Here is a 26,955-nt window from a genome sequence, read left to right as displayed (position 1 = left end):
TTCAACACAATAATTAACACATTTTGCAGGAGTGTGCGGTCACATAACTAGCACATTCATTTATGATTGTTGTTATTTTTTTATTGAATTTGGTTACACTGTCGGCTGGAGACCATAATGAAGTTCCTCAGCAAAATAGGATTCAATATATTCAATACAAATGTTTTCAGTAAATTATTCCTTTAAAACAACCGTAAACTTAAAAGTCAGAAATATTTGAAGGTTTGAAAAGCAGTTATTAGATTTTTTTTATTTTTTTATTGTGAAATTACATAATTCTTTGATTAATATTACAGCATGCTCCCTATGAGCTTAACTTAACACATCTGGGCTTCATGTCCCTGAACAATTTCCATTTCCCCTACTCGTATATAGTTTCACAACTTGGGAACAATCTGAGATAGATGCCAGCAGTGTGCCTTCTCTTTTTCCATTCTGAAATCAGCAGATAACATGTTTGAGATACGGATCAAAAAAATGTCCCCACATTTCTCCGGTGGCTGTAGGTGATTTCCCATCCTGATCAGATATCAGAGTTCAGATAGGAGACTCCCTTCCCTCACCTTATAACAGCGAGATGATGGAGATGTGATGTGATTTACACACATCAGCTATTCCCTGCAGAGCCCTGACTCAGCTCACCGCGGAGTCATCCATCTTCTGTGACAATGACGCGCACACTTTGTCTCAAACTTCAGAGATTTCAAGGTTGATTTTGTACATTCACTACGACTTTCCTTCACTGCCATGAAGTGCCAGAATGAAAAGGAACTTTGAAAGTGTCTTGGTGCCGCTATCCTGCATCCAAACTGCCAGACAATTGCGACTAAAGGGAAATAAAAGAGGCTGTTTGGGGAAAAGCGACAAGGTTTGCTGTCGTCCCAGCTGTCAGATGTTATAAGTGATGGCCCGGTAACTGGTCGCCTGAGAGCCACATGAGTTTTGTGTTACTCTACGGTAAATGTTGGCATGTACAAAGTGCGACTGTTATGAGACGGCTGTGACTGTAAAGTCTCAGCTGGAGATGTGCATGAATGGAGAGTTTCATAATAGGCAGTGACAAAGTGACAGAACTTATGGAAAAATAGTGCTTTTTATGGAAAAACAAGAAATAAAAGTAACTGTGTTTCTTAAAATATAATGGACTCAAGATAAGTGAACGGGGTTCAGATAATTTTTTTTATTTTTTAAGATTATTTTTTGGGCATTTTAGGCCTTCATTTGTATAGGACAGCTGAAGACATGAAGGGTTGAACCCACGGCCGCTGCATCGAGGAGTACGCCTCTATACATGGGCGCGCACGCTCTACAAGGTGAGCTACCCAGGCGTCTGGGGTTCAGATTTCTAATAACTTTCTCTCTATTGTCCTGTCCACCAGGAGGCTCAGTTGGCGGCTCGCAGGTCATCGTCCCCGATGTGCCTTTCTCTGTGGAGGACCTGACGTCTGACCACATCTTTTACGTACAAGACAGCTCGCACAAAGCAAAGGACGCCTTCAGCTTTTACATCAGCGACGGACACAGCCAGACAGAGGCTTTCAACGTCGAAATTGACATCCAGGTAACTGGTTTCTTTTCTAACAGGAAGAAAACGCTTAATTTAGGAGATTTCATGACATTTCCTCCTGCACCTCCATCAGTCCCAATTATCACTATGAGCCTCCTCCCATGTTACATAAATTATTCATTGACACTCTGGAATCCCATTATCGTGTTGTCAGTAGAAGTGAGAGCTAAAATTAGAGATTATTAGATGGAGGTCTGGAGTTGTTGGTGAAAGTTAGAAAAGCAAATAATTCGCCCTTAAATGTTTTTAAATTCCTTAAACATTTGCTTTTGTTCTTCACTGTATTCTGGAAATTAGATGAACTGCATCTGTCGATCATTTCTTGTCATCATTTTTACTCATTATCATGACAACTTTTCACCCTGAGGACCAAAACACACTGACTATTGCAGCTGCTCTGTGTCATCAGGAAAAGTATGAGCTGTTTAAGTTTAGTTGGGACCAAGCCACTATTCTTAATCTGTATGTGACATCAGCTAAAAAAAAGTAAAATAAAAAAAGTAAACAGCTCTGTCCTCCTCAGATTGTCAGCCTAAACACACTCAGCGTCCAAATCAATCACTGCCTTGAGTTGAATTGATGAGGCTGTCACTGACACTGACACTGTGTGTGTGTGTGTGTGTGTGTGTGTGTGTGTGTGTGTGTGTGTGTGTATGTTTGCACGTGAGCTGTATGCATGCTGTAAGAATTGGTGTGTTTGTGTATGTAGAGGTGGTAGTATAGAGTGTGTTTATATACAAACTGACTTTATGCTAAACAATCCATTTGATTGCAGGAATCTGGGAGTATTATCTTATGAAGTGTTTTATTTCTCCTCTCTAAGCAGAGTAAAGAGGACAGAGAGCCTGTGGTGGCGGTCAACAGCATCCACGTGGAGGAAAACTCTGGAGTCGTCATCACTAACTCGTCTCTCAGCGTCCACGACCAGGACACACCGGAGAACGAGATCCTCTTCACCATCATCAGGAAGCCTTCCTACGGTGAGCACTGACACAAGCATGCTACTGTGGTTAGGCTTACACTCGGTTATTAGGTCTATCTAGCTAAAAAATAATGCAGTCCAATGCAACAACCCTGCAATAAATCCTACCTTCATTATACTGAGAGGAGCTTTGACTATTTAGTCTTCTCTCAGTAACATAAATGAGTTCAACACAATTTTAGAAACACCTCTCAGTTTGATGCAGTACACTTCAAAATAACCATAACATTGAATTAACAAAACTGGAACATTAAAACTTTCATGAAGGGAGGATTTATGCCAGAGCTGTTCTATGAGACTGCAATCGTTTTAGCTTGCTGTTCCTGATTATGCAAATTAGCTGCTAGCTACCTCTGGTGGAATTACTTTTAATTGTGCGCTGTCTCTGCAAAAACAAACAATAAAATAAAAATGAAATAAAACTGAGAATAGAGATGTACACTGCACTTCACTAGATTCTGAGCGCGACTTTAGCTCCACATCCTGGATGAAAGTGTTCATCAAACTTCAGGTTTTGGTCTCTTCTAAAGTTCGAAGAAAGATCTGGTAATTTATCAACCTACTACTAAACTGGTTCCACTTCTTGATAAGAAGACTGGTTCTTTTAAGTAACCCCCCCCCCCTCATTAGAGAACAGACTTGTGAACGTCTCTCTTGGGACACCTACATGTAGTATCAAACCTTCTCCAGTCAAACGATATGGCAACATAGCTCAGTCTGTAGGGAGTTGGGTTGGGAGCCGGTTCAAGTCCCCATACGGACCAAAGTATGGTGGTGGACTGGTAGCTGGAGAAGTGCCAGTTCACCTCCTGGGCACTGCCAAGGTGCTCTTAAGCAAGGCACCGAACCCCCAACTGCTCTGGGCACCTGTCCATTGAAAGCTGCAGCCCCCTCACTCTGACTTCTCTGAGCATGTGTGAGTGTATTTCAGGCCTGTGTGTAATGTTAAAATTAATAAAGTATAAATTATTATTATTGCTATTATTATGTATGCATTCGATCCATTTTGTACCCAGATCTAATAAAAAAATGATTATTTGTATGGTTTTGCTTACAGCCAAACGCCTCAAGCATTCTTTGATTTATTGTGACATGTTATTGGCCCAGCACCACAGCAGCTACAACCCATACAGTCCGTTGTGTGGTGAAGTCGAGTGCGGTGTGGCAGTTCAGTGTGCCGAGATACTACGAAAACGTTCAAAAGTATGACCTTACTACACGCCTGTGGCGTCTGATAAAAACAAATGCATGAAATGCGGAAGGTTTATAATTTTAAACCAAGTACAAATAGTATTGGTATCCCTTTAAGTGTACAGGACTAATATTGTAATTTTTTCAAACGTGACCCAGCCCTACACTGTAGGCATTTACATTTACACGTATGTTGTCTTTTATTTAATCATGTTGCCTTAAGATGAAAGTCTCTTTTTCAAGAGGCAGCATAGACGAAAAACATTCACTGAGAGACAAGGACATGTCATTCGCCCATAAGATGCATGTGTTTCAGTAAAGTGGTCTATTTTAAACCAACCATTAAGCAGTAATTATGATGCCATAATTATTGATCTTCAAATTTAATGGACCTACAGAGGTGTTTCAAAAGCAGATTATCATGTATATTTAAATACATACAGATATAGCATATTTACTGCAGGTAAACATTGGAAATTATGCATATATACTCACACACATACTCCTATTTACAACACGTATACTATCAGATATTCCATACACACACACACACACACACACACACACACACACACACACAGCACACAGCACACAGCACACACACACACAGCACAAACTAATAAACAGCCCAGCAGAGAGTTATGCTGAGTAAATTGTTCTGAATGTGAAAGAGATTACGTAACACACACACACACACACACACACGCGCGCGCTTGTAAACACATTACTCTCACTTCCGACACCTAAACAGTTTAAAAGAAGACAAACACACCGTTGATCAGCTGCAGCGCAGCACACTGACTGCAGCCATTCCTCACACACTCGCTGCACACGACACCATGACACACACTCAAATCAACTGACCTCCAAGCACTCTGTTTTCCTGACATCCCCTCACCATCCCAAATTGAGTTTTCTCTCCTGCCTGACAAAGCCTGGTGGACTAAAAATAAATTTGTTTTTTACTGGACAAAAATATATTTCTTACTCAGCAATATTTTATCTTACCCAATTTTAGCAAAGTTTACAGAATCAGGAAAAATTCAATGAAGAAAGTGAAGAGCAATAATAAGTGATTTGTCATGCTGGAATACTGTCAAATGAGAGACAAAAAAATGCTAAAAATGTTAATGCTAAATTTGTATTAAAGAAAAATATCAACCCCATAACGAGCCAATTAGGTTATGTTTTGTTTGAGATGTAGGATACTGACTTTAATAAAGACAGCCACCCAGTTTTTATGGATGCTTGTATTACAGTATATAAAAAAGAAGAAGAAGAAGAAGAGAGGCAGTGCAGAATAAATTACATCCCATATTTATGAATAATTTTTGTCTGGAAAGCGTTCCCTCTTCAAGTTTCAGCTCGCGTCAGCAGAGAAACGTAAGTTTGAATTGTTTCACATTGTGAATATAATTAGACAGGAATCTGGTTAGGAGCCAGTTTAATAGAAAGTCAATGATTACTTGTTTTATAGCGTGTACTGCCTATAATCACTGTGATCAATTCAATACTTTTATTAATCTATGACAGAGAGAAAAACATATCATTTTTTCACTACGCATGGACATATTTGGAGCATCATTTCCTCAGGGGTTTTGATGTCAGCTAATGTCCAGTTTTGTTTCTTGCCTTAAAGCACCCATATTATGCTCATTTTCAGGTTCATAATTGTATTTTAAGGTTGTACCAGAATAGGTTTACATGGTTTAATTTTCAAAAAACACCATATTTTTGTTGTACTGCACAGCTCTCTCTCACTGCTGCAGATCCTCTTTTCACCTGGTCTCTGTTTTAGCTACAGAGTGAGACCTCTTTTCTTCTTCTGTACTATCTTTGATTGCACTCGCACATGCGCAGTAGCTCAGATGTAGATCATGTCAGCTAGCTAGCTCCATAGACAGTAAAAGAAAGGCTGTTTCTCCAACTTCGGTCAGTTACAAGGCAGGATTAGCTGGGAGACTTCTAAATGAGGGCGCACATGGAAGTAGTTCTTTTGTAGATTATGGTGAACTTGTGTGTGTTGTAGCAGTGCTTTGCTATTGAGAACGAGGTAGCATGCTAGCGTTAGCATTAGCATTCTAATGCTATGAGCTAACGGTTGCGGTTAGCCAGCTCGTTTCGGCTTGTGACGTCACAAGCCGTGCCGATTTTGAACAGCTCACCCGGAGACTGAAGGCAGGACACATTCAGAGACCAGAAATCTCACTCAAAACAGCATGGATGGATTTTTTACAAAGTTTGTATGCGTGTGGAAGCACCAGAGACACAAAAGAACACCCCAAATCCCAGAAAAAGTGATTTTCTCATAATATGGGCACTTTAACGTACAATACTGTATGTCATTTTCTGCCGCTATAGGGTCTCTCAATCAAAACAATAACAAAAGCAATCGACAGGAAATCAAATGTAATGTACCCGTTACCTTAAATAAGATGACAGATTTGTCTGGGTTTGAACATTGTTTGGAAACATTTGGGATAATGTAAGTACACAACTTATCAAAATATATAACATAGGTCTACTTGTTGTTTGACATTTAAAGGTGAAAAAGTTATATATTATATCTGAGGGAATTTGTTTAGTTTCATGGAATCCATTTTTTTCTAACCAGTAGGAGGAGGACTGGGATCCAGTTTCAAATGTTTGACCATGTCACGATCGAGATCCTCCAGTCTGTTCTGTCCATGAAAATCCCTGCTTTTTATTTTAAACTCGTCTAATCTGCATGTTTTTATCATCTGGTGAAGATGAAGATAAATTCCAGCTCACAGAACACCTCTACGCACCTCTAGCTAAACATTATTACCTTTTTTTTTCACAACAATATGAAATTACTGAATTTTCAGTCAAAAAGTCAGTTCAGCAGATGAGCCTCATGGATTATTCTACACAAAAACGTCCATTTGGTACTGGCTGGTTGTTTGATTTTCAACTGTTCCCCCCACCAGACACCTGCTTGGGGCCATTCCTCATAACAGCATAGAATGCTTGTTTAGATTTATGTGTTTGTGTTTAAAGCAAATATCAGGGGAGGTGACCTGGTGGCCGAGGGGTTAATGTGTTCTGTTTCCTCTGTCACTATCTAATAAAACATTGTGCAATATATTGTCATTATTCCCTCAGGTAAAGTCCGCAGACGGCAGTTTTACGCTCAGCCGCTGGAGAACGGCCGGGTCCTCACGCAGGGATCTACCTTCACCTACCAGGACGTCCTCGACCAGTTGCTGGTCTACACACCTGAAACAGTCAGCGGGGGTGTCGATGAAATGGGTTTCACGCTCACCGACGGCATCTATACGTACACGGGCCGTCTGGAGTTCACCATGGACGTCAGGAAGAGTGAAGGACCCAGAATGACCGTCAACAGAGGCCTGCAGCTCCCAGCAGGTGAGAGGGGAGGAAGGAGGGTCCTATTAGCACTTTATGTTGATACAAGGTCTCTGCAGAGTTTAAAAAAAAGTGTGAGAAAAGTCTTAAATTAAGCATTCAAGGTTGAGATAAAGACACTGGGTTCTCTGAATTCTTTCAGGATCTACGTCTAAGATCACAGAGCAGAATCTGAAGGGTACAGACATCGACTCAGACAGCCTGAAGCTCAGGTACGTCGTGACCAAAGACCCTCCGGCCGGAAAACTCCAGCTCAGCAAAAGTGAACGAGTGGAGAAGATTTCTGTCAAAGGTCCCGTTCAGAGCTTCACTCAGGAGGACGTCAACAAAGGTTTTTCTATTTTTGTTGTCCTCTGTCTTTCTCCTAGTTTTAAGCTGCACACTCGTTCCTGTTCTATTTGTACAGATGTAACCAAAATAAACCAACATTATTTTGTGTAATTCTGCGGAAGTCTTCGCTTCATCCCCAAGAAATATAGTCAGCAAGTGTTTTGTTGTTATTGTTGAAGTGACGAGAAGTTTTCTGACAGAGTCAGTTGAGAAGCAATAGATATTTGACGTAAAACGTATACAACTTGGAATTCTACAGCATGGTCGTCAAGAAAAAAAATCCCAGCATTCCTAGTTTAGTCACTGATTTTCTCAAATTTGACCTCTAAACCTCCTGGGATGAGAACTGGGATTTGGCACATTTTTATCAAAGTTTAAAGAGACAGTTCACGGCTGATATCTCCAACGATGGGCAACTCACACCGAAACAATGTAGATTGATAAATAAGAGATTTAAAAAAAAAAAAACAACCTTGCTGTTTAAGGTATATTGTTTCTTAATTCAAAGGTGAAAAAAAGATTCTTGAAGAGATTGTAAATTACCACATTTTTAACTTTGAAATTGAAATGCTGTCATTTTTTTCCTAGCAGTCAATGTTAAGGCAGTGACACACCAAGCCGATAATTGGCCGTCGGACAGTCTGGCGAGGTCAGTGACTCGAGTCTGTTCCGTGTGTTCCGTGCCGTCGTCAGTCGGAGGAGCCGTCGGCCTTCATTTGGGCCGATTTGACTTGTTGAATCGGAAGGCGGGCAGTCGGACTCAGTGGCCAATCTGATTGGTGGAGCGCTAACCCAGAAATGACGAGCGGGATGAGCGTGATGAACGCCTCTCAAAATCTGACGAAAATCTTTTAAACTGACCTTTGTTGATCTGAAATGAAGACAGATTCAGCAACTGCACGGCCTATTTCTCGCCTCAAAATGTTTTCAGAAACACGTTTCGGTATTCCGAACAAAGCCGCCATTATGCCCGGTTGTAAAATCCAGGAGCAGCCAGACCCACGTGACGCGTTCGTCCAATCAGCTGCCGGTTTTCATTTTTTGGGCGACAATACAGATTAGCACCGCCTGCTGTTATGGAGACGTATTACGTCTCGGGCACGTGCAGAACGTACACTCAAGTTGGCATCGCTTCGGTGTGTTCCGAGGCACTTTTTTGACCAACTCGGGGAGGCAGTTACCTTTTCTGCCGAAGGTCAGCCGTCGGGTTGGTGTGTCAGGGGCCTTTAAAGTATGCATGAGCTGAAACACAACACTAAGTTAACACTGAGTGCGTGTCCCTGTCTTGCAGGCCTGCTGCAGTACAGCCACGAGAAAGGAGAGAAGGGAGGCAGCCTGTCTTTCAAGTTCAACCTGCTTGATTCCGAGGGCAACAAACTGATCGACCAGTCCTTCTTCATCAGTGTGCTCGGTAGGGTTTTCTCCATCCCCTGTTACCTGCAGCAATCAATTAGGCTGTTCCTTCATTTGGTGAAGAGAGAAGAAGGGAATTACAATAGTTTATCCCTTTGTCCTGCATGCTTGCTAATGTGGCTCAGAACCTTGGACACATCCTGAATATGAATTGTGTAGAGCCACTGTTAGCTGTTGAAAATTGGTATAGATAAATACTCTTTTTCTAAATAGCTATATATTTTTAGAAAATGTCAGGGCAGAATAAGTTCATGCAAATTTAGTCCACTGTATCATCAAACTTTGGTGTCTCTCAGTCAGCTGGATAGTTTCTTGTCACTTGTGACGGCTAAAAAACACCCAAACTTTTTCCACTCACTTCCTTCTGGGGACTCAGCCAAACTGTTGCAGTGGTTCAGCAGTTAAAATCCAGACTTCTAATGCAGCTACTGGAGACTGAAGGATTGGCTGTCCCTCACGGTTCAACAGAGTCCTGATTCGCTCATATCTTTCCCAGCTCACGTTTTATCTTGTTTTATTATTCCCACACTTTTTCCCCTTATTCTCTCTTCTGCTCTCTCGGATGTGACTACAGTGGAGCTCTCTGTTCATATCTCTTTCTACCACAATGCCCTTTGATTACTCTGCCCTTCTCTCAATCTTTTCTTATCCGTTTGTTCAAATCTCTTAAATCTATATCACTCTTTCACACCTCCTGATGTGCCTAACTCCCTTTTTTTTTCTCCGTCGCCCGACTTTTTCTGGTTTTTGTACTTGTTGTGTCATTTCTCCAGGACCATAATACACCCCTCTGCTCCTCCTATCTTCTCTCCTCTCCCTCTCCAAATCATTCTGTTTCTTTCCCCTCCACTGCTTCAGTCCATATTTGTCATGTTGTATTCTCTCTTCTTCCATGACTAATCTACTTCTTCTTCTCCCCCCCCCCCCCAGAGGACCGTCTACCTCCCTCTGTGGTGGTGAACAAAGGCCTGGTTCTTGATGAAAACTCAATGAAGAAGCTGACCACGCTGCAGCTGTCGGCCAGCGACCAGGACAGCGAACCGAGCGAGCTCATCTACCGCATCACCAAACAGATGAGCCTGGGTCACCTGGAGCACGTCGTCAGCCCAGGTACCAACAGGATCTGTGTTTCTGGTTTTGGAACTCAAAGTTACCTATTTATTAGGTCATCTTTATGATGGAGCATATTATTATGCCTATAACAGGTGACTATCTGTCAAATCTGAGTTTTCTGTTGCACAAATTAAATAGCCTTTAAACGTACACGTTCCACCAAAACAAGTTCCTTACCGAGGCTGTTTTGCAGAGGCACCGATGTTCCACCAGCGCTTAGTACCACCCTAGGCAATTGTGATTGGTTTAAAGAAATGCCAATAAACCAGAGCACATTTTTCTCCCATCCCAGAATGTTGTGTGGACTAACCAGACCTTCCACCGCAGCGCTGTGGAGGAAGGTCTGGCAATGAGAGACTAATGTTACCATGTACAATAATTGAAAAGACATCTCCATACCATTATTTGAGGTGTTAGTATAACTGCAGAAAAATAAACTAGCTGTCTATGTCTGTCAAGCGCCACCAGCCTCCAAACTCCATTTTTGACAAATTTGAGTTTTGAGTTCTGGTAACTGTAAAAAAGATACATATATTTCTACTGACAGTAAGTACTGACATTAGTTCCACTGCTACACATTGTTAATGAATGTAAAGGCTAGTAGGTGTAGAATTTAAAAATGTTGAACTTTGGTGCCCCCCAAGAGGCTAGTAGTTTATCTTAGTAAAACATAACATTCAGTCATTCAGTGCATTTAGTCTACTTTACTGGTTTCCACAGTAAGATCCCAAGATAGATTCTGGGACGGGGTATATGGTTTGAGGAGGTCTGATAAGTACTGGGGGTAGGGTTGGGTTTTGTTTGGGTTTTTTCTGATACCGGTGCTAAAATGATACTTTTAAAACGGTGCTGGTGCCTAAACGGTGCCTGAACTGAAATATATATAATATATTTATAACGTATATAATATAAAATATTTAAAAAAGGAGCAAAAAACAACAGTTGGCGACATTAAAGAACGGCTTGTTTATTGCTAAGGCCATATGGTCAAAATTAAATGATTGATTAATAATGTAATGACAGTAACTTATAACAATGAGTTATTTCACCAGTAAATTGCTGTTAAACGACAAAAACAAGCACCAGATGGGAAAAGGGTATTTTACAATAACTTAAAATGCACCACAAGGCTGGCGAGTTTCAAGTGAACACACCGCCTGTGTGTTGTTTTTCCGACAACGGCAGCTGCAGTCAGACTATACAGGGAAATACAGTCACACTTTTTTACACCGCTTAACATAAGCTGTCAGCATTTTAACCATTGTGTTTAATCCAGCTACTAGCTAACGGTAACGTGGCGTCCCGTGCAGCGATGCTTCTGAAAAAACAAAAGTCAGGCTCCGAAATGAGGCACCGAAATGTTCCTTCTTATTCGGTCTCGTTACTACCGTTTACATCGGAACCGGTGCCCTATTGGCACAGCGTTTCGGTACCCAACCCTAACTGGGGGACGAGGCCATGGAGTGATCTGTTCAGTTCAGTCACTTTATTATCCCAAATGGGAAACTTTATATGCAGTCAGGAGTGAAAGATAAAAAGAAATAGACAGGACAACAACACAAAGACATGAGTACAAAAAGGTTTCCTCTATGTAATACACACAACACCATTTATCACCACTGGAGCAATCTCTAAAAACAAAACAAAAAAGAAAGTACTACATTACATGTGCAAATTAAGCCGAGTTATTATTGCACATGGAACAAAGGAGTTTTTACTCCTATTGCTCTTGAACCGGGGTACTCTAAATCTGCAACCTGAGGGGAGTGTTATAAAATCAGAGTGAAGGGGCTGGTTTGTACAGTCTAATATAGACTGGGCCTCGCGAAGTACTTGCTGGTCAAAGACAACCATCAAGGGGGACTGTGGGAAACCTATCACCTTGCCAGCCACCTTCACAATATGGCTGAGGTGGTTTTTGTCCCTGATGTTCAGGTTACCGTACCAAGCAATCATGGCAAAAGTAAGAAAAGATTCAATAAAGGAGAGGAGGAGGTGGAGGAGGATTTTGTATGAAATACAGGACTTGACCGGGATCCAGTGAAGGTGAATGAGGGTGGGATAGCATTTAATAAATATAAATACCATTTATACTAGCAATGAGAATTTGAATGAAATGCTTCTCAAAAACTGCACGAAAACATCTAACACGCTCAAGGGCAACATTATTATGTACCACAGGAAAGGCCTAATAGTGTTGTGTACTGTATATTGAGTAAACTGTATCTCTCTTACTTCATCCACTGATAATGCTACAGCATGCATTATTTAAGAGCATAGGAGAAAATAATATTTTTTATTTTTTTGGAGTTGTATTACTGTTGAATACAAATGTGAATGTTAATATTATTTCTAAGGCTTTCAGAAAATGAATGCTCACAACATAGATAGTGAACATTGGCACTATGTGTGTGTGTGTGTGTGTGTGTGTGTGTGTGTGTGTGGGGGGGGGGGGTGCGTAGTAGAAAAATACTCATAACATTGATGGGTCGAATGGATTTGCTGCGGACTCATATACCTTTAATTCATATACAGAAAGATTTATTCTGTCACACACACACACAGTTGTGTTTCCACAAGGAAATTAAAAATTGTTGAGTATGTCACCTTAAACTGTGTTCATGCACACAAAAAACAAGTGAAAACAAACAAAATGATGCATCTTCCAACCACAAAGATGTGACTATTCGCTTCTGTGCTATTGAACAATCCTGCCCCCAGCTGAATGGATTCCACACATCGCTGAACACTCTCGCAGCATGCTAATTAGCTAGATGTTAACACACTCTCTTCGAGCTTCAGCTCACCTCAGAGCCACAGAGCAACTCTGGATAATTACCGCTATAGCCATTCAGCCAGACCGTCATTCCATGCTAAAACGCACAGCTACAGTCAGGTCCATAAATATTGGGACATCGACACAATTCTAATCTTTTTGGCTCTATACACCACCACAATGGAGTTGAAATGAAACGAATAAGATGTGCTTTAACTGCAGACTTTCAGCTTTAATTTGAGGGTATTTACATCCAAATCAGGTGAACGGTGTAGGAATTACAACAGTTTGTATATGTGCCTCCCACTTTTTAAGGGACCAAAAGTAATGGGACAATTGGCTGCTCAGCTAATCCTTGGCCAGGTGTGTGTTATTCCCTCATTATCCCATTTACAAGGAGCAGATAAAAGGTCCAGAGTTCATTTCAAGTGTGCTATTTGCATTTGGAATCTGTTGCTGTCAACTCTCAATATGAGATCCAAAGAGCTGTCACTATCAGTGAAGCAAGCCATCATCACAGTTGGCCAGATCAAGAACCCTCTCCAGGAGGTAGGTGTATGTGTGTCAAAGTCAACAATCAAGAGAAGACTTCACCAGAGTGAATATAGAGGGTTCACTACAAGATGTAAACCATTGGTGAGCCTCAAAAAACAGGAAGGCCAGATTAGAGTTTGCCAAACAACATCTAAAAAAAGCCTTCACATTTCTGGAACAACATCCTATGGACAGATGAGACAAAGATCAACTTGTACCAGAGTGATGGGAAGAGAAGAGTATGGAGAAGGAAAGGAACTGCTCATGATCCAAAGCATACCACCTCATCAGTGAAGTATGGTGGTGGTAGTGTCATGGCGTGGGCATGTATGGCTGCCAATGGAACTGGTTCTCTTGTATTTATTGATGATGTGACTGCTGACAAAAGCAGCAGGATGAATTCTGAAGTGTTTCGGGCAATATTATCTGCTCATATTCAGCCAAATGCTTCAGAACTCATTGACGGCGCTTCACAGTGCAGATGGACAATGACCCGAAGCATACTGCGAAAGCAACCAAAGAGTTTTTTAAGGAAAGAAGTGGAATGTTATGCAATGGCCAAGTCAATCACCTGACCTGAATCCGATTGAGCATGCATTTCACTTGCTGAAGACAAAACTGAAGGGAAAATGCCCCAAGAACAAGCAGGAACTGAAGACAGTTGCAGTAGAGGCCTGGCAGAGCATCACCAGGGATGAAACCCAGCGTCTGGTGATGTCTATGCGTTCCAGACTTCAGGCTGTAATTGAATGCAAAGGATTTGCAACCAAGTATTAAAAAGTGAAAGTTTGATTTATGATTGTTAATCTGTCCCATTACTTTTGGTCCCTTAAAAAGTGGGAGGCACATATACAAACTGTTGTAATTCCTACACCGTTCACCTGATTTGGATGTAAATACCCTCAAATTAAAGCTGAAAGTCTGCAGTTAAAGCACATCTTGTTCGTTTCATTTCAACTCCATTGTGGTGGTGTATAGAGCCAAAAAGATTAGAATTGTGTCGATGTCCCAACATTTATGGACCTGACTGTAGCTCCCTGCTACTGCGGGATAGCTTGTCAGCCTACAAGGAATATCAAGATAACAGCACTGAGAGATGAATGCCCACGTTCAAAGCCGAAGTCTTCAAAAGGCTTATTAACTTACTAAGGTTATGACACCCCTCTCCGGTGGAGCGTTTGTCAAAAAGACACCTGCCGCACAATCAATGATGACTGTAACTCACTGCCTCACCTCAAATTCTTCTTATGTTTACTGCAACTTCTGTTAGAGACAGGTCTAGGGTTAAGGCTTTAGGCTCAGACTTTCAGAAAGGCACAAACGAGTAGAGAGCACAGATGCACATGCCAAGGAAAAGATGAAGCGCAGCCTTTCATGAATTTTCTGTCAGGACTTAAGTGTTCCTGCAGCAGTGGCATTTTCCTGCCAAGTCACTCCTAAGAGACTGTTGTCAGCAGCTCCACCAATCAGAAGTAATGTAGAATTGCTTTCAGTGCTTTCAAAAGGAAGTATACACAGTCAGAGGTAGTCTCGCATTGCCAGACCTTCCTCCACAGTGCTGTGGAGGAGTGTCTGACTAGTCCACACAGCATTCCTGGATGGGAGAAAAACGTGCTCTGGTTTATTGGCACTTCTTTAAACCAATCACAGTCGCCGGACAGAACCACACTGCCTCTGCAAAATGAAGCTTAGATCGGGCTCAAAAAATCAAGCCTGACCCTACCTGAGCCCGTGCACATTGTGTCCGAGCCCAGCCCGGCACATTAACTGTAATTATGAGCCCGAGCCCGATTTAAACCTGACAATTTTTTAATACATGGGCCGTTATAACTGACGTTCTCAACTACAATTCAGAGTTGTTTGAACTACAGAAATCTGTTTAGAATTATCTTAATGAATAATGCAACAAGGACGAAGCATGTGCTAAACTGTGTTGTTTGTTTATTCAGAATGGAATAGCTCCCTCAGCCGAATAGTGTGGTTAACAGATCAAGGCAGCAACATAATCAAAGCCCTGGAACCATATAGGAGACTTTCTTGTCTTGATCACCTAATTAATACTGTCCTTCGCCTCGGTCTGCCTGCCGACGCACTGGCCGACAATGCACCGGATATAGGAGAGACCATATCTGCTGCTAATGGACTTGTGATATATCTGGAACAATCTGACCTGGTCATTATCAAAGACATACATAACAGATGGGGGAGACACGATTTTAGCACAGTTTACCTCACACTTAAGTCAGTGCAGGACATATACCCAGAGCTACGGGAGAAGCTGGAGAGGCATAGCTTTCTCCCCACCCAATTAGGCTAATAAAGTAATGATTAAAAAACAAACAAATGCTTGATCAAGTGCCCAGCCCGGCCAGAGGATAGTGGCGGGAAATATCGACAGAACCTAAACTCTACTGCAAAATAGCCTCGGGAAGGAACTTGTTGAACAGAAAACTCAGCTTGGACAGATAGTCTAGCTAGCTGTCTGGATTTACCCTGCAGAGATCTGAGGAGCAGTTAACCATAGTCCTCAGAAATCCACCGGAGTTTAGAATGCCAACACAAAGAAAGTGGAAGGTGACGGACATCTGGCTGAAAAGAGGGAGATCCAGCGCAATTTCCGGCAGCACCAGAGCAATCCTGGAAAACAATGTGGACATCAGAGGCAACTAGAGCAATTACATTCATTTTGCTGACTGTGTAGAAGTCCAGGCATTTGGACAGTTAATCTTCAAATATCATTTTGTATGTGGTCGTGAAGGAAGGAAAAAAACATTTAAATCAGTGTCAAAAAAACCCATCATGCCAATTGGTTCTGCAAGTTCACTGACTAGAATACAAAAGAAACTGTGGCTTCTTGGCTCCACTCGCAGAACTTTAAATCATTTACAAGGAGTCCCTCCAGACCAGCTCTGCTCTGGGTTATCAATTATGTCCCAATGTCATACTACATACTGAAGATGCACAGTGTATACCATATGTTAATATTTATAGTGTACCTTTTTTTGCAGTTTGTATACAGAAATCCACGTACTTTTACTATTTAATACTAACAGGAAACGGTACGATACATGCGCCATCAGACGTCAATCCAGCTGAGACTTTAAAATGTCACTGCCAATTATATCACGCATAGAAAGCATGATGGTTGTTCGATCTGTGTGAAATTAAATTGTACAGCTCTAAAACTATTGACCTGCCTCTTCCCTATTCTTTCACTAATCTTTTTTTTCTAGTAAGTATTGAAGCAATAACCCTGAAAGCCTTTTTCATCTTGTTATGATGCTCATATCATAGAATTAAATCAGATTTGCACACACAGCATTCAGTCTGTGTTTATACTTCTGGAAACCAACCTCTTCCCTGCTATTTTCTGTCAAGACAAATGGAAAATACATTTCCATTTAATATGATGGGGCAAATAAGCAGGTATTTTCATCTCTGACTGAGAATATTGCCTCTGTCTCCCTGTGTGCCTGTCTTGATTACGATGATGTATAACCTTCCAGCTGGGGAATAGATGACACAAGCTAGGAGGACCACAGACTTCAGCGTGTTTCACTTTGTCAAAAGTTGACGTGAAGAAGATTGATGTTGAAAACGCTCATTTTCCATTTCCTTAAGCCCCCCCTTTTTATATTATTTGACCTGCCTCATTGTTATTGTTTTTTTTTTTTTTTTTTAATTCCTCCCGTCTGCAAAGGAAAATAACCTTTCACCCATGCCGTCTGCTGAGGGAAATAAATTTGCCGTGAAGTTATTACCTTCACAGCAAAGCCACTGGTGGCATGAGAGGTGCATTTATAGATGATTGACTATCCCTTCATACAATGACAGGCCTGTAACAAACAGCGACAGCCTGATTTAAAATATTTAAATATCAGTTAATGGTAAAATGCTGTTAGCTGCGAATTATAGGACTCATATTCTCTCATATCCAGGCATAAATACCTTTCTACACCCATCTGGTATTAATAAAGCAATTTATATGATAACATTTTTAATTTGTTAAACTGTCTGCTGTGAAAATGAAATGTTAGAAAATGAAAAATCAGAGATGGAAATAATAGAAAATGGACACTTTGGCTGAACTTCTGTCCATTCTCTCCCCGGCATGCACCACACATAACTAATTAATGTCAGTGTCACACACTGTATATATCACTCGTAACCATAATTACATTTCAGTATCACACAAAGAACTCCATTGTCGCCTTTCTTGTGTCTAAAGTGTCTTTAAGCAGCCAGCCAGGACAAATCAACAGAAATTGAAAATATGTTTTTTTAGACAATATCCTTTAGTTTTAAGCAGAGTAGTGTTTGATCGCTGCAATCAAACTTGATTAAGTTTCCCACGGAGTTTTTGTTTATTTTCTCATTAAAATATCAAAAGCCAACAAAGAAAAGAGAAAAGGAACTCTGTGTGCACTGAGAAAAAAATGGAAAGGGAGGCAGTGGGGACTTATAAAACTGTCTAATCCCAAAATAGAAAAGATTTATAAAATAACACAAAACAAAAAACACAGATGATAATAAAGAGACACAGAAGAATTGGACAACAAGACAATTGACACTGAAATTCAATATGAGAACGATTGGTAGAAAACAACAAAATGCATAAATAAGTAACGCAGAGTGAGTGTGGTAGCATGTGTTGCCACAAGAGTAGTAAGTACATTTCTTTTTTTAATTATGATTGTTTCAGCTCGACTAACAGCTATTCTTCTTCTCTCTCTCCAGGCACCAGAATCAGCACGTTCACCCAGGCCGACCTGGCATCACGTAGCATCCAGTACGTCCACACCAGTGAAGAAGAGAAGCATGCCGACCAGTTCTCCTTCACCGTGTCTGACGGGACAAATGAGGTGAATAAGTCGAGCAACACTCTAAAGAACAAAAAGGACTTTGAAGACCTGTTAGGGGTGCTGTGGTTCAGTTTGGTTCAACATCATGGGAGCTCAAAAGGGTACCTTGAAGAACGTTTTCATCACACCTGGTTATACGCTATGACAAGTTGAAGGAACTTTAGTTTGCGACACTTTGGCCCTGTTTACACTTGCGTTGCGTTCAGGTGATCCAATCAGATTTCATTACTGCCTACGTCACTTCCACTAGAAGGTCAAAGGGCCCAGCGCATAATTTTTACGTCCACACTCTCACCAGTCACGTTAGTGCTTGTGTCAGTATAGAATTTTAGTGAAACGGGAAACTTCTTGTTCCCCAAGAGCAAGAGAGTGTCTCAGTAGCTAATTTCCCCTTTATTCTTGTGTGTTTTTGTGGCGATTTTCAAATATATTATTTCACCAAGACCATGTTAAAGACAGCTGTGCTCAAGGCTGTAGGACAATTGGTCAGCTACAGCAAAAAAATAACAACAAACTGTAGCTCCTTTGTCTTTAAGAGCTACATAAATCTCAGCCAAGTGCTCAGTGTTATACATCCCTCATCACATAATCAAAAGTGTGGGATAAGACAACTCTGTTCAGTTCTGAAGAGGCAGACAGGCATGCGTGATTCGTGCTTGAGCCTCTGTTAACAAAAACCAACCCCACTTGGCACGTCGGCGTCTCTCTCTATGCGAGTTCTCATGATAATGAAATAAAGACAGACAGTGTTCCTCCTCCATACAAAAGACCTTTCAGAATACTTTGTCCTTGGTTTTTTGAGACTATGCTTTCAAGCCTGAAATAGTGACACGGGGCCAGTAACATTTTTCTAACCCACAGCACAGTAATTACATTTCAATATAAAATATAAATATATATGAAATCTAACGAACCCCAAACTTTGTGGTGAGGAAATGGCAGTCCAGCCCTCATACAGCCCTCATTTGTGGCCTCATACATAAAGCTGCCTTGCTAATCCAGACTAATGAGGACCACAAGGACTTGAGTAAACATGTGAATAGGGTCATTTGGCCTTCACGCCTGGCTGACTGCAGTGTGTGGCTTTTGTGGGCATTGTAGTGGTTAGTGTTTGTGAAGTGGTTTGGCGCTTTTACTTATGTTAACTCTCCTCTCTCCATGGGAGGCCTGTTCAATTTTCTGTTAGAAAAGCACAGCATATTAATAACCAAGTGTTCTGCATTAAAGATGAGTTTTATTGCATTTCAAAGTGTTACTAAAGCAGAATATTTATACTTGTTAGTGGTGAGATGAGATTGCTCAAGGGCATAGAGTTTCTGTAATAACTGCAAGTTTGTGCTATTTGGGTTATGTCATCTGGGTTTTACGGATGTGTCAAATTTCCAGCTGAAAGTGACTGCATATTAGTCTGGCTATCACCAGACCAAGCTCAATCTTTTAAGATTGAGCATCAGTCTGGGGAGTCTGCTCTGTATTTTCTACTGCACGAGAGGCGTGATCAACGGGCATAGTTCAAATGACTCTGTACGTAATTGGATAGTCCTTCAACCAATCAGACCAACGATCCGGGTGACATACTTTGTCCTCCATGAGCTCAACCAACGGTGACATGACCGCAACAGGGTTTGAGCTGAGCTCCATTCTTTTGGCCACCAGCGGGGCTAGCTGGTAAATTAGGCTTTTACCAAAGCCGGTCGGTAGTAAGACACATCCTTCTTTTGTAGGAATTGTTCCAGGGCAAGTTTCTGTTCCGTTTTCAGAGAAAACTTGCCTTTGAAATCTTTTTAAACAGCAGCGACAGCGGCATCAACGGGTTGCTGCGCTTCGGTGGCCGCTATGTTGAATGTAAACAAGAAGCTGCTTGCCGTCGCTTCTCTATCGTCATCGTGTTAAACCCGCCAATAGCGCGTCAGGTGGATAAGCCAGTTTGTGATTGGTCCCTGCAAATTTGTAACGGAAGCAGGATAAAAAAAATCGAATCGCCGGCAGATCGGGCTGGGTTTACCCATTCTAACTGCATATAGTTTCTCGCTTAACTGAAACATATACATTTAGCAGCAAATTTTCATTTTATTGATTCAGCGATACCAACATCTTTGCTCTCAGTGCAGTGCTGTACATTGAAAAAAACATCGCATATCATCGGTGTCCTGTGAAAGCCGTGCGTCTCCAAAACATTTTCATTCGCTACAAAATCAGCCTTGTTTTCAGCTTTGTGACAGTTTTTTTCAGAAAATACAATAGGCTTCAAAGATAGGTTCACAGTTTTTCAAGTCAGTCTCGGAATAATACCCACATGCCTATATGTATATTGAAAGAGCTATCGGTCACTGTAATCATTCCTATTGTTCATACTGGCTTTCTATGCAAAAATGCATTCAGCTGGAGTTAATATGAGTGAACACAAATAACATAAACTTGAAAAATTGTATGTACTGTATTTAAGAAGTAGGAGTAAAGAAACACTAAATCCTTTAGTTTAAATAAACATGTGCAAGTCACCAAATTTGGAAATACATAGTTGTCATTGGTCTGTAACAAATATAATCCTAAACTGAAGTCATTGATGCACAAGTAATATTTACCAGTGAATGAAATTAGTGATGTTGACTTAGAGAGATGGAAGAAACAGAACTTAAGAGAATTGAAATGAACCCAAAAATACCTGTAGTGATAACTGTTTAGAAACAGAAATGGCGTCATATTGTCCTGTACATGTTGTCTCCAGGTTGCCCAGACTTTCTACATTACCATCAAGCCAGTGGACGACTCCCTGCCTCTGCTCCAGGTTCCTGGCATGAGGGTGCAAGAGGGAGTGAGGAAGACCATCACTGAGTTTGAGCTTAAAGCGACAGATGCAGACACTGAGGTAGGACACTAAAAACCTGAAGATCTTCAGCAACTCACATTATTTATTTTACCAGTTTAGAAAAGCGCAGGACCTCCAAATAATAGTTGGTGATCAGCAGCTAAGCTGGCCAAACTAAGCTGTGTAAGCTGTTGTTTAGAAAGCCGGCTGTTCTCTACAGCTTTATTTTTTCTGCTTTATTTTTTCTGTCAACAGCATCACAAAAAAAATTTCCTCCGCCAGCCCCAGATACGCTTACACTGTTAATCCCATCAATATGCCATCTTCAGCGCACTCCAGGAGTTATTTTGTGATAATTGGGTTTTTCCTATTTGTTGTGTGGATCTACTTTCTCTGAATAACCATTACTATATCTACTGCGAGTACATTTTCTTAATTACATGGGATGTCTTTTAAAAGCCACGAAGGAGCTTAAGTATTCAGCCGTGGGTTGTTGAAGTTGCAAAGTCATAATAATAAACTATATTTATAGAGAAGTAAACGGTAGTTTAAAAAGAAGAAGAAAAAAGAAACCCTCACTGTTTCTGTGTTTTCACTGATTCTGACAAACTGACACTCAAAATTGACTTTCACCAATTGACTTTTCTGCTGAAACAGGCGGAGTCCATTGTCTTCACCGTTGTCCAGGCTCCTCGTCACGGCACCATCGAGCGCACGAGCAACGGCCAGCACTACCGGCAGACGAGCAGCTTCACCATGGACGACATCTACCAGAACCGTATAAGCTACAACCACGATGGCTCCAACTCGCTCAAGGACCGCTTCACCTTCAGTGTGGCCGATGGCACCAACCTGCTTTTCATGGTGGAGGAAGGCAGCAAGGAGGTGTGTGTGTGTGTGTGTGTGTGTGTGTATTTTGACATTTTAACGACAGCAGGAAGGCTGAATTTGCTGTTAGATTGTGTGTTGGTGTGTGTGTGAGGAGGCTTCTTGACGTATTTATTACATTTATTAACAGAGTTAGGGCATGTCTGTGTGTGTGCGTGTGCGTGTGCATGTGTGTGGCCAGGGGAGTCACTGCTCTGACCTTTCCATGACAAGAGGGGTGAATCAGCACTGTGTGTATGTTCTCTAGTTCTTATATCTTTGTGAGGATCTAGTATAGATCTGGAGAGTGACATGTTCGAAAAGACAATGTTTTGTAGAGGGAGGACATGTTGGAAAGTGTGGACATATTTTCGTAAAATTAAGACATCTTTTGAAAAGTGGGGGCATTTGAAAAGTAACGAAGGAAAAGTCACAATGTTTTGACAAGTGAGGAAATTGTTAGAAATGTTGGACATTGTTGGAAACAGTGGACATGTTTGGAAAGTGAGGACATTTTGAAAAAGTGACAATGTTTTGACATTTTTTGAAACTGTGGACCCATTTTGGGAAGAGAGGACATTTTTTGGAAAATTAGATGTTTTTGGAAATTGAGTGCATGTGTAGAGAGTGAGGACGTTTTCAGAAAGTGTCGACGTGTTTGGAAGGTGAGGATTTTTTTTGGAAGGTTCACAAGGTCACAGATTATTTAATTTGAGGCCTGTTTGGGTACCATTTAAAGAATATCAAAAAATCTAAAAACACAGTTCTATGTACCAGAATGTTTGTAATTTCTTACCTGAGAATCATCTCGCAATCCCTTAGATTCATCTTGCCATCCCTGTTTCCTGGGTGTAGAATGCAGTAAATGAGGGTCCTTACAAGTATGGAATTACAAACATCTGTGTGTGCCGGTGTGCGTGTGTGCGTGCGTGCGTTGTTAATGTCAGCTTTATGGTGGCAGTTATGAGCAAGCCTCAGGGTGAATTGACTTCTGCGCTTGTCAATTTAGCCGTCCCTCTCTGCCGTCCTCCACCACCTGTCACTACAAATAGTCCATATGATTAAACTGAATGACAGCAGGCAGGTATTGATAGATATCCCTGGCGACACACACACACACACACACACACACACACACACACACACACACACATAATTATGAGGCTTGTGTTTATTATCTTTCAACCGCCTGGGGACATTTGGCTCAATGGTCAGACGTGTTCTGCACCTCAGAAGACTTCGTAGCATTACCGCTACCAATGTTTGAGGTGAATTTGCTCCCACTGGAGCTGTCCTGTGATTAAATAATGCATGAGCTCCTATAATACCTTTTGGATGAATGCATCCTTCAAATGGCAAGTGTTAAAGTTGGCCTTTGTAGCATCTGTGTGATGACAGGCTGCTCTTTCTGTTTTCCATTTTGCACATCGGACACAATGCAGTAAGGTTGGAGTAGTTTATCTGATTCAGTCGTCATTTTGAAGGGGGACAAATCAATAAAGTAATAGCCTGCTGTGCTTGTTTTTGCCACTATGACACTCAACCTATACTGTATCCAGTTCATGAGAATCCATTTTCTGTTTTACCTACTCGTTCTGAATACAAGGTTGTCCCAACTTTTGTCAGTGGGAAGTAGTTCAAGTGTAGGCTGCACATGTTTCCAGGAGACTGTTTCTGCAACCAGATGACCACAAATAAAACTTGATTCATTTCTATTGTATTGGGATTTAGGCAGTAATCTGAGGGACAGATATCTAAAAAAAACAATGTCAATATACCTGTTGGATATAAAAAAATAAAGGCTTAAGCAGTTCATTCTGATTGTCCATTCAATTCTCAAAAAATGTCTTCAAACATGTATTTTTATGTCAACTCTTCTGGTTTTCCAGATCGTGACGGCTGCTCCACAGAAGTTCAAGATCGATATTCTGCCAGTTGACGATGGCACGCCGCGTATCGTCACCAACCTGGGACTGCAGTGGCTGGAGTACATGGACAACAAGGTACAAGTCTTCCTCTTCACAAATGTCTGCAGAGGGCGCCTGGGTATCTCACCTGGTAGAGCGTGCACCCATATATTTGTTCTTGACGCAGCTGTCGCGGGTTCGATTCCGACCTGCGGCCCTTTGCTGCATGTCATTCCCCCTCTCTCTCCCCTTTCATGTCTTCAGCTGTCCTAAATTCCCAAAAAATAATCTTAAAAGTCTTTGCTCTGTTTCATGGTGATGCTTAATAGCCGAAAAGGGAGTAATGGACCCAGTGATTAGAGCACCCAGTGATTAGAGCTGTAATCGGGCCTTAAAAGTTAGGCCCGAAAAGGACCGAGCCCGACAAAAAAAAAAAAAACTTTTTAAAAGCCCGAACCCGTTTACAGCCCGACTGTACAAAAGGCTGTCTATCAGCAGTGATTAGAGTGTCGGAGAATAGCGCGGACACGCGCTTCACACCGCGAGCGGGCACACGCACCACTCGGCGGAAAAGGAAGAGAAAGAAAAAAGAGACTGCGCCGCACGCACACAGCTCTTTTGTCTTTCGTCAAGAATGAGTCATTTATAAATTTTTTAACATAATGTATTCATGATTAACGTAGGCTACAGGCCACTTGGAAGTTGGAACAAAGAAATAAAATAAGTCCTCCAGAGGCCAGCCTCTGTTTCACCTCCTCAGCATCCATTTTCGCGCTAATCGAAACGCATCACCTGACCGCTCATTTACCGCGCAACCCGGAGCGCAAGCCTGAGCCTGGCCCGAGCACGTGTAAAATGATAGCAATTAAGACAAAGATCTTCAGCTCTACCAGTGATGGAGATCAACTTTCTAATTACCCTTTTCAAATTGCCATTGTTTTTGGTTTTCCGGTAGAAGACTAGTTTCACCTGACACTTTACTGTACACACAAAAAAAGGTGTGAATGTGCAGGAGGCTGGGTTGTTGCAGAGTGGTCTGTAGGCTCAACAGACTCCTTAACATGACAAGACATGCAGTTTTCAAGAAGTGACTTGATTGTGCAGACAGCTTTGTGCTTCTTCATCCAATCACAGTGACATATTGAATGTGTCCTTGTGACAGGTCTGCAAAGAGAATCTCTAGCACCGTTTGCTCACAATGTGTAATTTACTTGCTCCCCCTGCTGGATAAAACACCTCAACACAACACAACCACCAGTTTCTATAGCAGATGTTCTATAAATGTCACTTAAGGGTGAAAAAGGCCTTGCTAGATAAAGTCTGTGATTTAATTGAATTTAAGACCCTCCTCATCACCTACAAAGCACTCCATAATCTCGCAGCCAGCTACATTACTGACCTCCTACCAGGCTATGTCCCTTCTCGCTCCCTCCGCTCTTCCTCGACTGGCCTCCTTGTCACCATCCCAAATTCCGCCTCTCCACCATGGGGGCCAGGGCCTTCAGCTGTTCTGCACCAAGACTCTGGAATGCCCTCCCCTCCCACATTCGACAGGCATACACAGTCAATTCAAAAACATTTTTTTAAAGACCTACCTTTTTAAGAAAGCATTTAATCTTTAAGTCTTCACAGTACTGCATCGCCATAGAAACCCTCCCGACACACTTTTTTTACTGCTTTTCTGACGTTTCTTAGCACTTTTCAGATGTTGTCAATTTTGTTAAATGTATTTCTACGAAGCTACATTTATTCTATTGTATTTTCTTCTTTTATGCCCTCTTAAACATGTAAGATGTCCTTGTGTATCTAGAAAGGCGTCCGCCAAATAATATGTATTATTATTATTATTAATAACACCTAGAGTATAATACTGAGTCTAAATGTGGCAGAGCAGGCTATTTCAGTCATTTCTGTTAAACGTTCATCAGGCCACCAACCTGATCAGCAAGAAGGAGCTGCTGACCATGGATCCAGACACAGATGACGGACAGCTGGTTTACGAAATCACAACAGAGCCAAAGCATGGCTTCCTGGAGAGCAAGCTAAAACCTGGCAACCCCATCACCACCTTCACACAAGGTACACAGTTTTTATGGGGTTTTTTTTAGGCCCTGATGTTGAATTTTTTTTACAGCAGATACATATTATTATTGCACATAGAAAAATATTTAATTCCTTTTTTTTTTTACTTTTTGACAAAAAAAGCTACTACTATTACTTTTATATCAGCTATTTTATATTATTAAGTAGGTAAGTAAGTAAGTAAAAGTAAGTAAAATAAAGAGAGTTTTTTAATGTTTTGGCTTGAGAACACTCATTAGTAATATAAGGTTTTCGTTATTGTTATTATAGCTTTGTAATTGGCCATGCACTGACACTCTTTAGCAGTTGTTTCTAACACTTTTGGCGTGTGATTCCTTAAACTGAAGCCATGTCTGCTTGTGGTCCCTAATTGCAAGTTCTGGTCTTTTTCCTTCTAAAATTATTTAATTTGGAGTATTTAAAATGTAGTATCTAACATTTCAAAAGAGACAGGCAAAAGTGATATAAAGTGAAAGTCAGAAAAAATATAATTTTGTATGTAGATTTTGATTTACCGTGTTATCCTTAAATCATTTTGTGACCCTTTATCCAGGTTGATGTTGCATCACTGCCCTTTCCTGTTCATTCTTTTTCTTGAGCTAATTCATGGTGTTCTATTACACTTCATACCAATTTGAAAGTAGAGGAGGAGGGTTAAACAGTTACTTAACACAGTGACAGTTTGAATTGGGACTCCACTAAATTCCACATGTCCTCACAGTCAGAAGGAGAAGGGTTTTAAGGTAAAGAACATAAGGAAAGGACGCAAACCTGACCCCCACCTTCCTGCCTGTACACTCTCTGTTTCCTCTTTACTGAAAGTTTTGTTCAAGGGCACCTCAGCAACCGTGGGAGTGTTTTTCTTCCAGTTTCACATTGCCCACTTTGTTTCCCAGCCGAAGTGCAGTTTGAATCCGCAGTGTTCTCATCATGAACCTGCTTATTTCCACCTCTAGGCTGCAGCAAGGGATCAATGTCAGTGTGCTTTTGTGAAATGCTGATTCTCTAGGCTGGAATGCAGCTCGCAAACACTCACTTTGATGTGTTGCATTGGAGCTTGTAAACATAATTTCCTAAATGATTCAATAACCAAAATAAATGATTACCCAGAGAGAGAAGAAATGTGAATAAA

At 41.2% G+C, this 26,955-nt stretch overlaps 1 protein-coding gene across 1 annotated transcript in view; it reads left to right on the top strand.

Moving 5' to 3' along the window:
• The window catches only part of fras1 (Fraser extracellular matrix complex subunit 1), a 258,103-nt gene that overhangs the window by 212,250 nt on the left and 18,898 nt on the right, over positions 1-26,955 (top strand). Inside the window, exons 41-51 of the mRNA XM_078251454.1 lie at positions 1,380-1,561; positions 2,391-2,547; positions 6,867-7,130; positions 7,273-7,461; positions 8,752-8,871; positions 9,804-9,983; positions 18,034-18,158; positions 20,887-21,027; positions 21,625-21,852; positions 23,724-23,837; positions 25,670-25,820. Coding sequence (XP_078107580.1) covers positions 1,380-1,561; positions 2,391-2,547; positions 6,867-7,130; positions 7,273-7,461; positions 8,752-8,871; positions 9,804-9,983; positions 18,034-18,158; positions 20,887-21,027; positions 21,625-21,852; positions 23,724-23,837; positions 25,670-25,820 — 1,851 coding nt within the window. The remainder of the gene's footprint in view (positions 1-1,379; positions 1,562-2,390; positions 2,548-6,866; positions 7,131-7,272; positions 7,462-8,751; positions 8,872-9,803; positions 9,984-18,033; positions 18,159-20,886; positions 21,028-21,624; positions 21,853-23,723; positions 23,838-25,669; positions 25,821-26,955) is intronic.

Source organism: Sander vitreus, chromosome 5, assembly GCF_031162955.1.
Source record: "Sander vitreus isolate 19-12246 chromosome 5, sanVit1, whole genome shotgun sequence".
In the NCBI taxonomy this organism is placed as follows: Eukaryota; Metazoa; Chordata; class Actinopteri; order Perciformes; family Percidae; genus Sander; species Sander vitreus.
The sequence above is the reverse complement of the archived record's forward strand: the minus strand, read 5'-3'. Positions and strand labels throughout refer to the sequence as shown.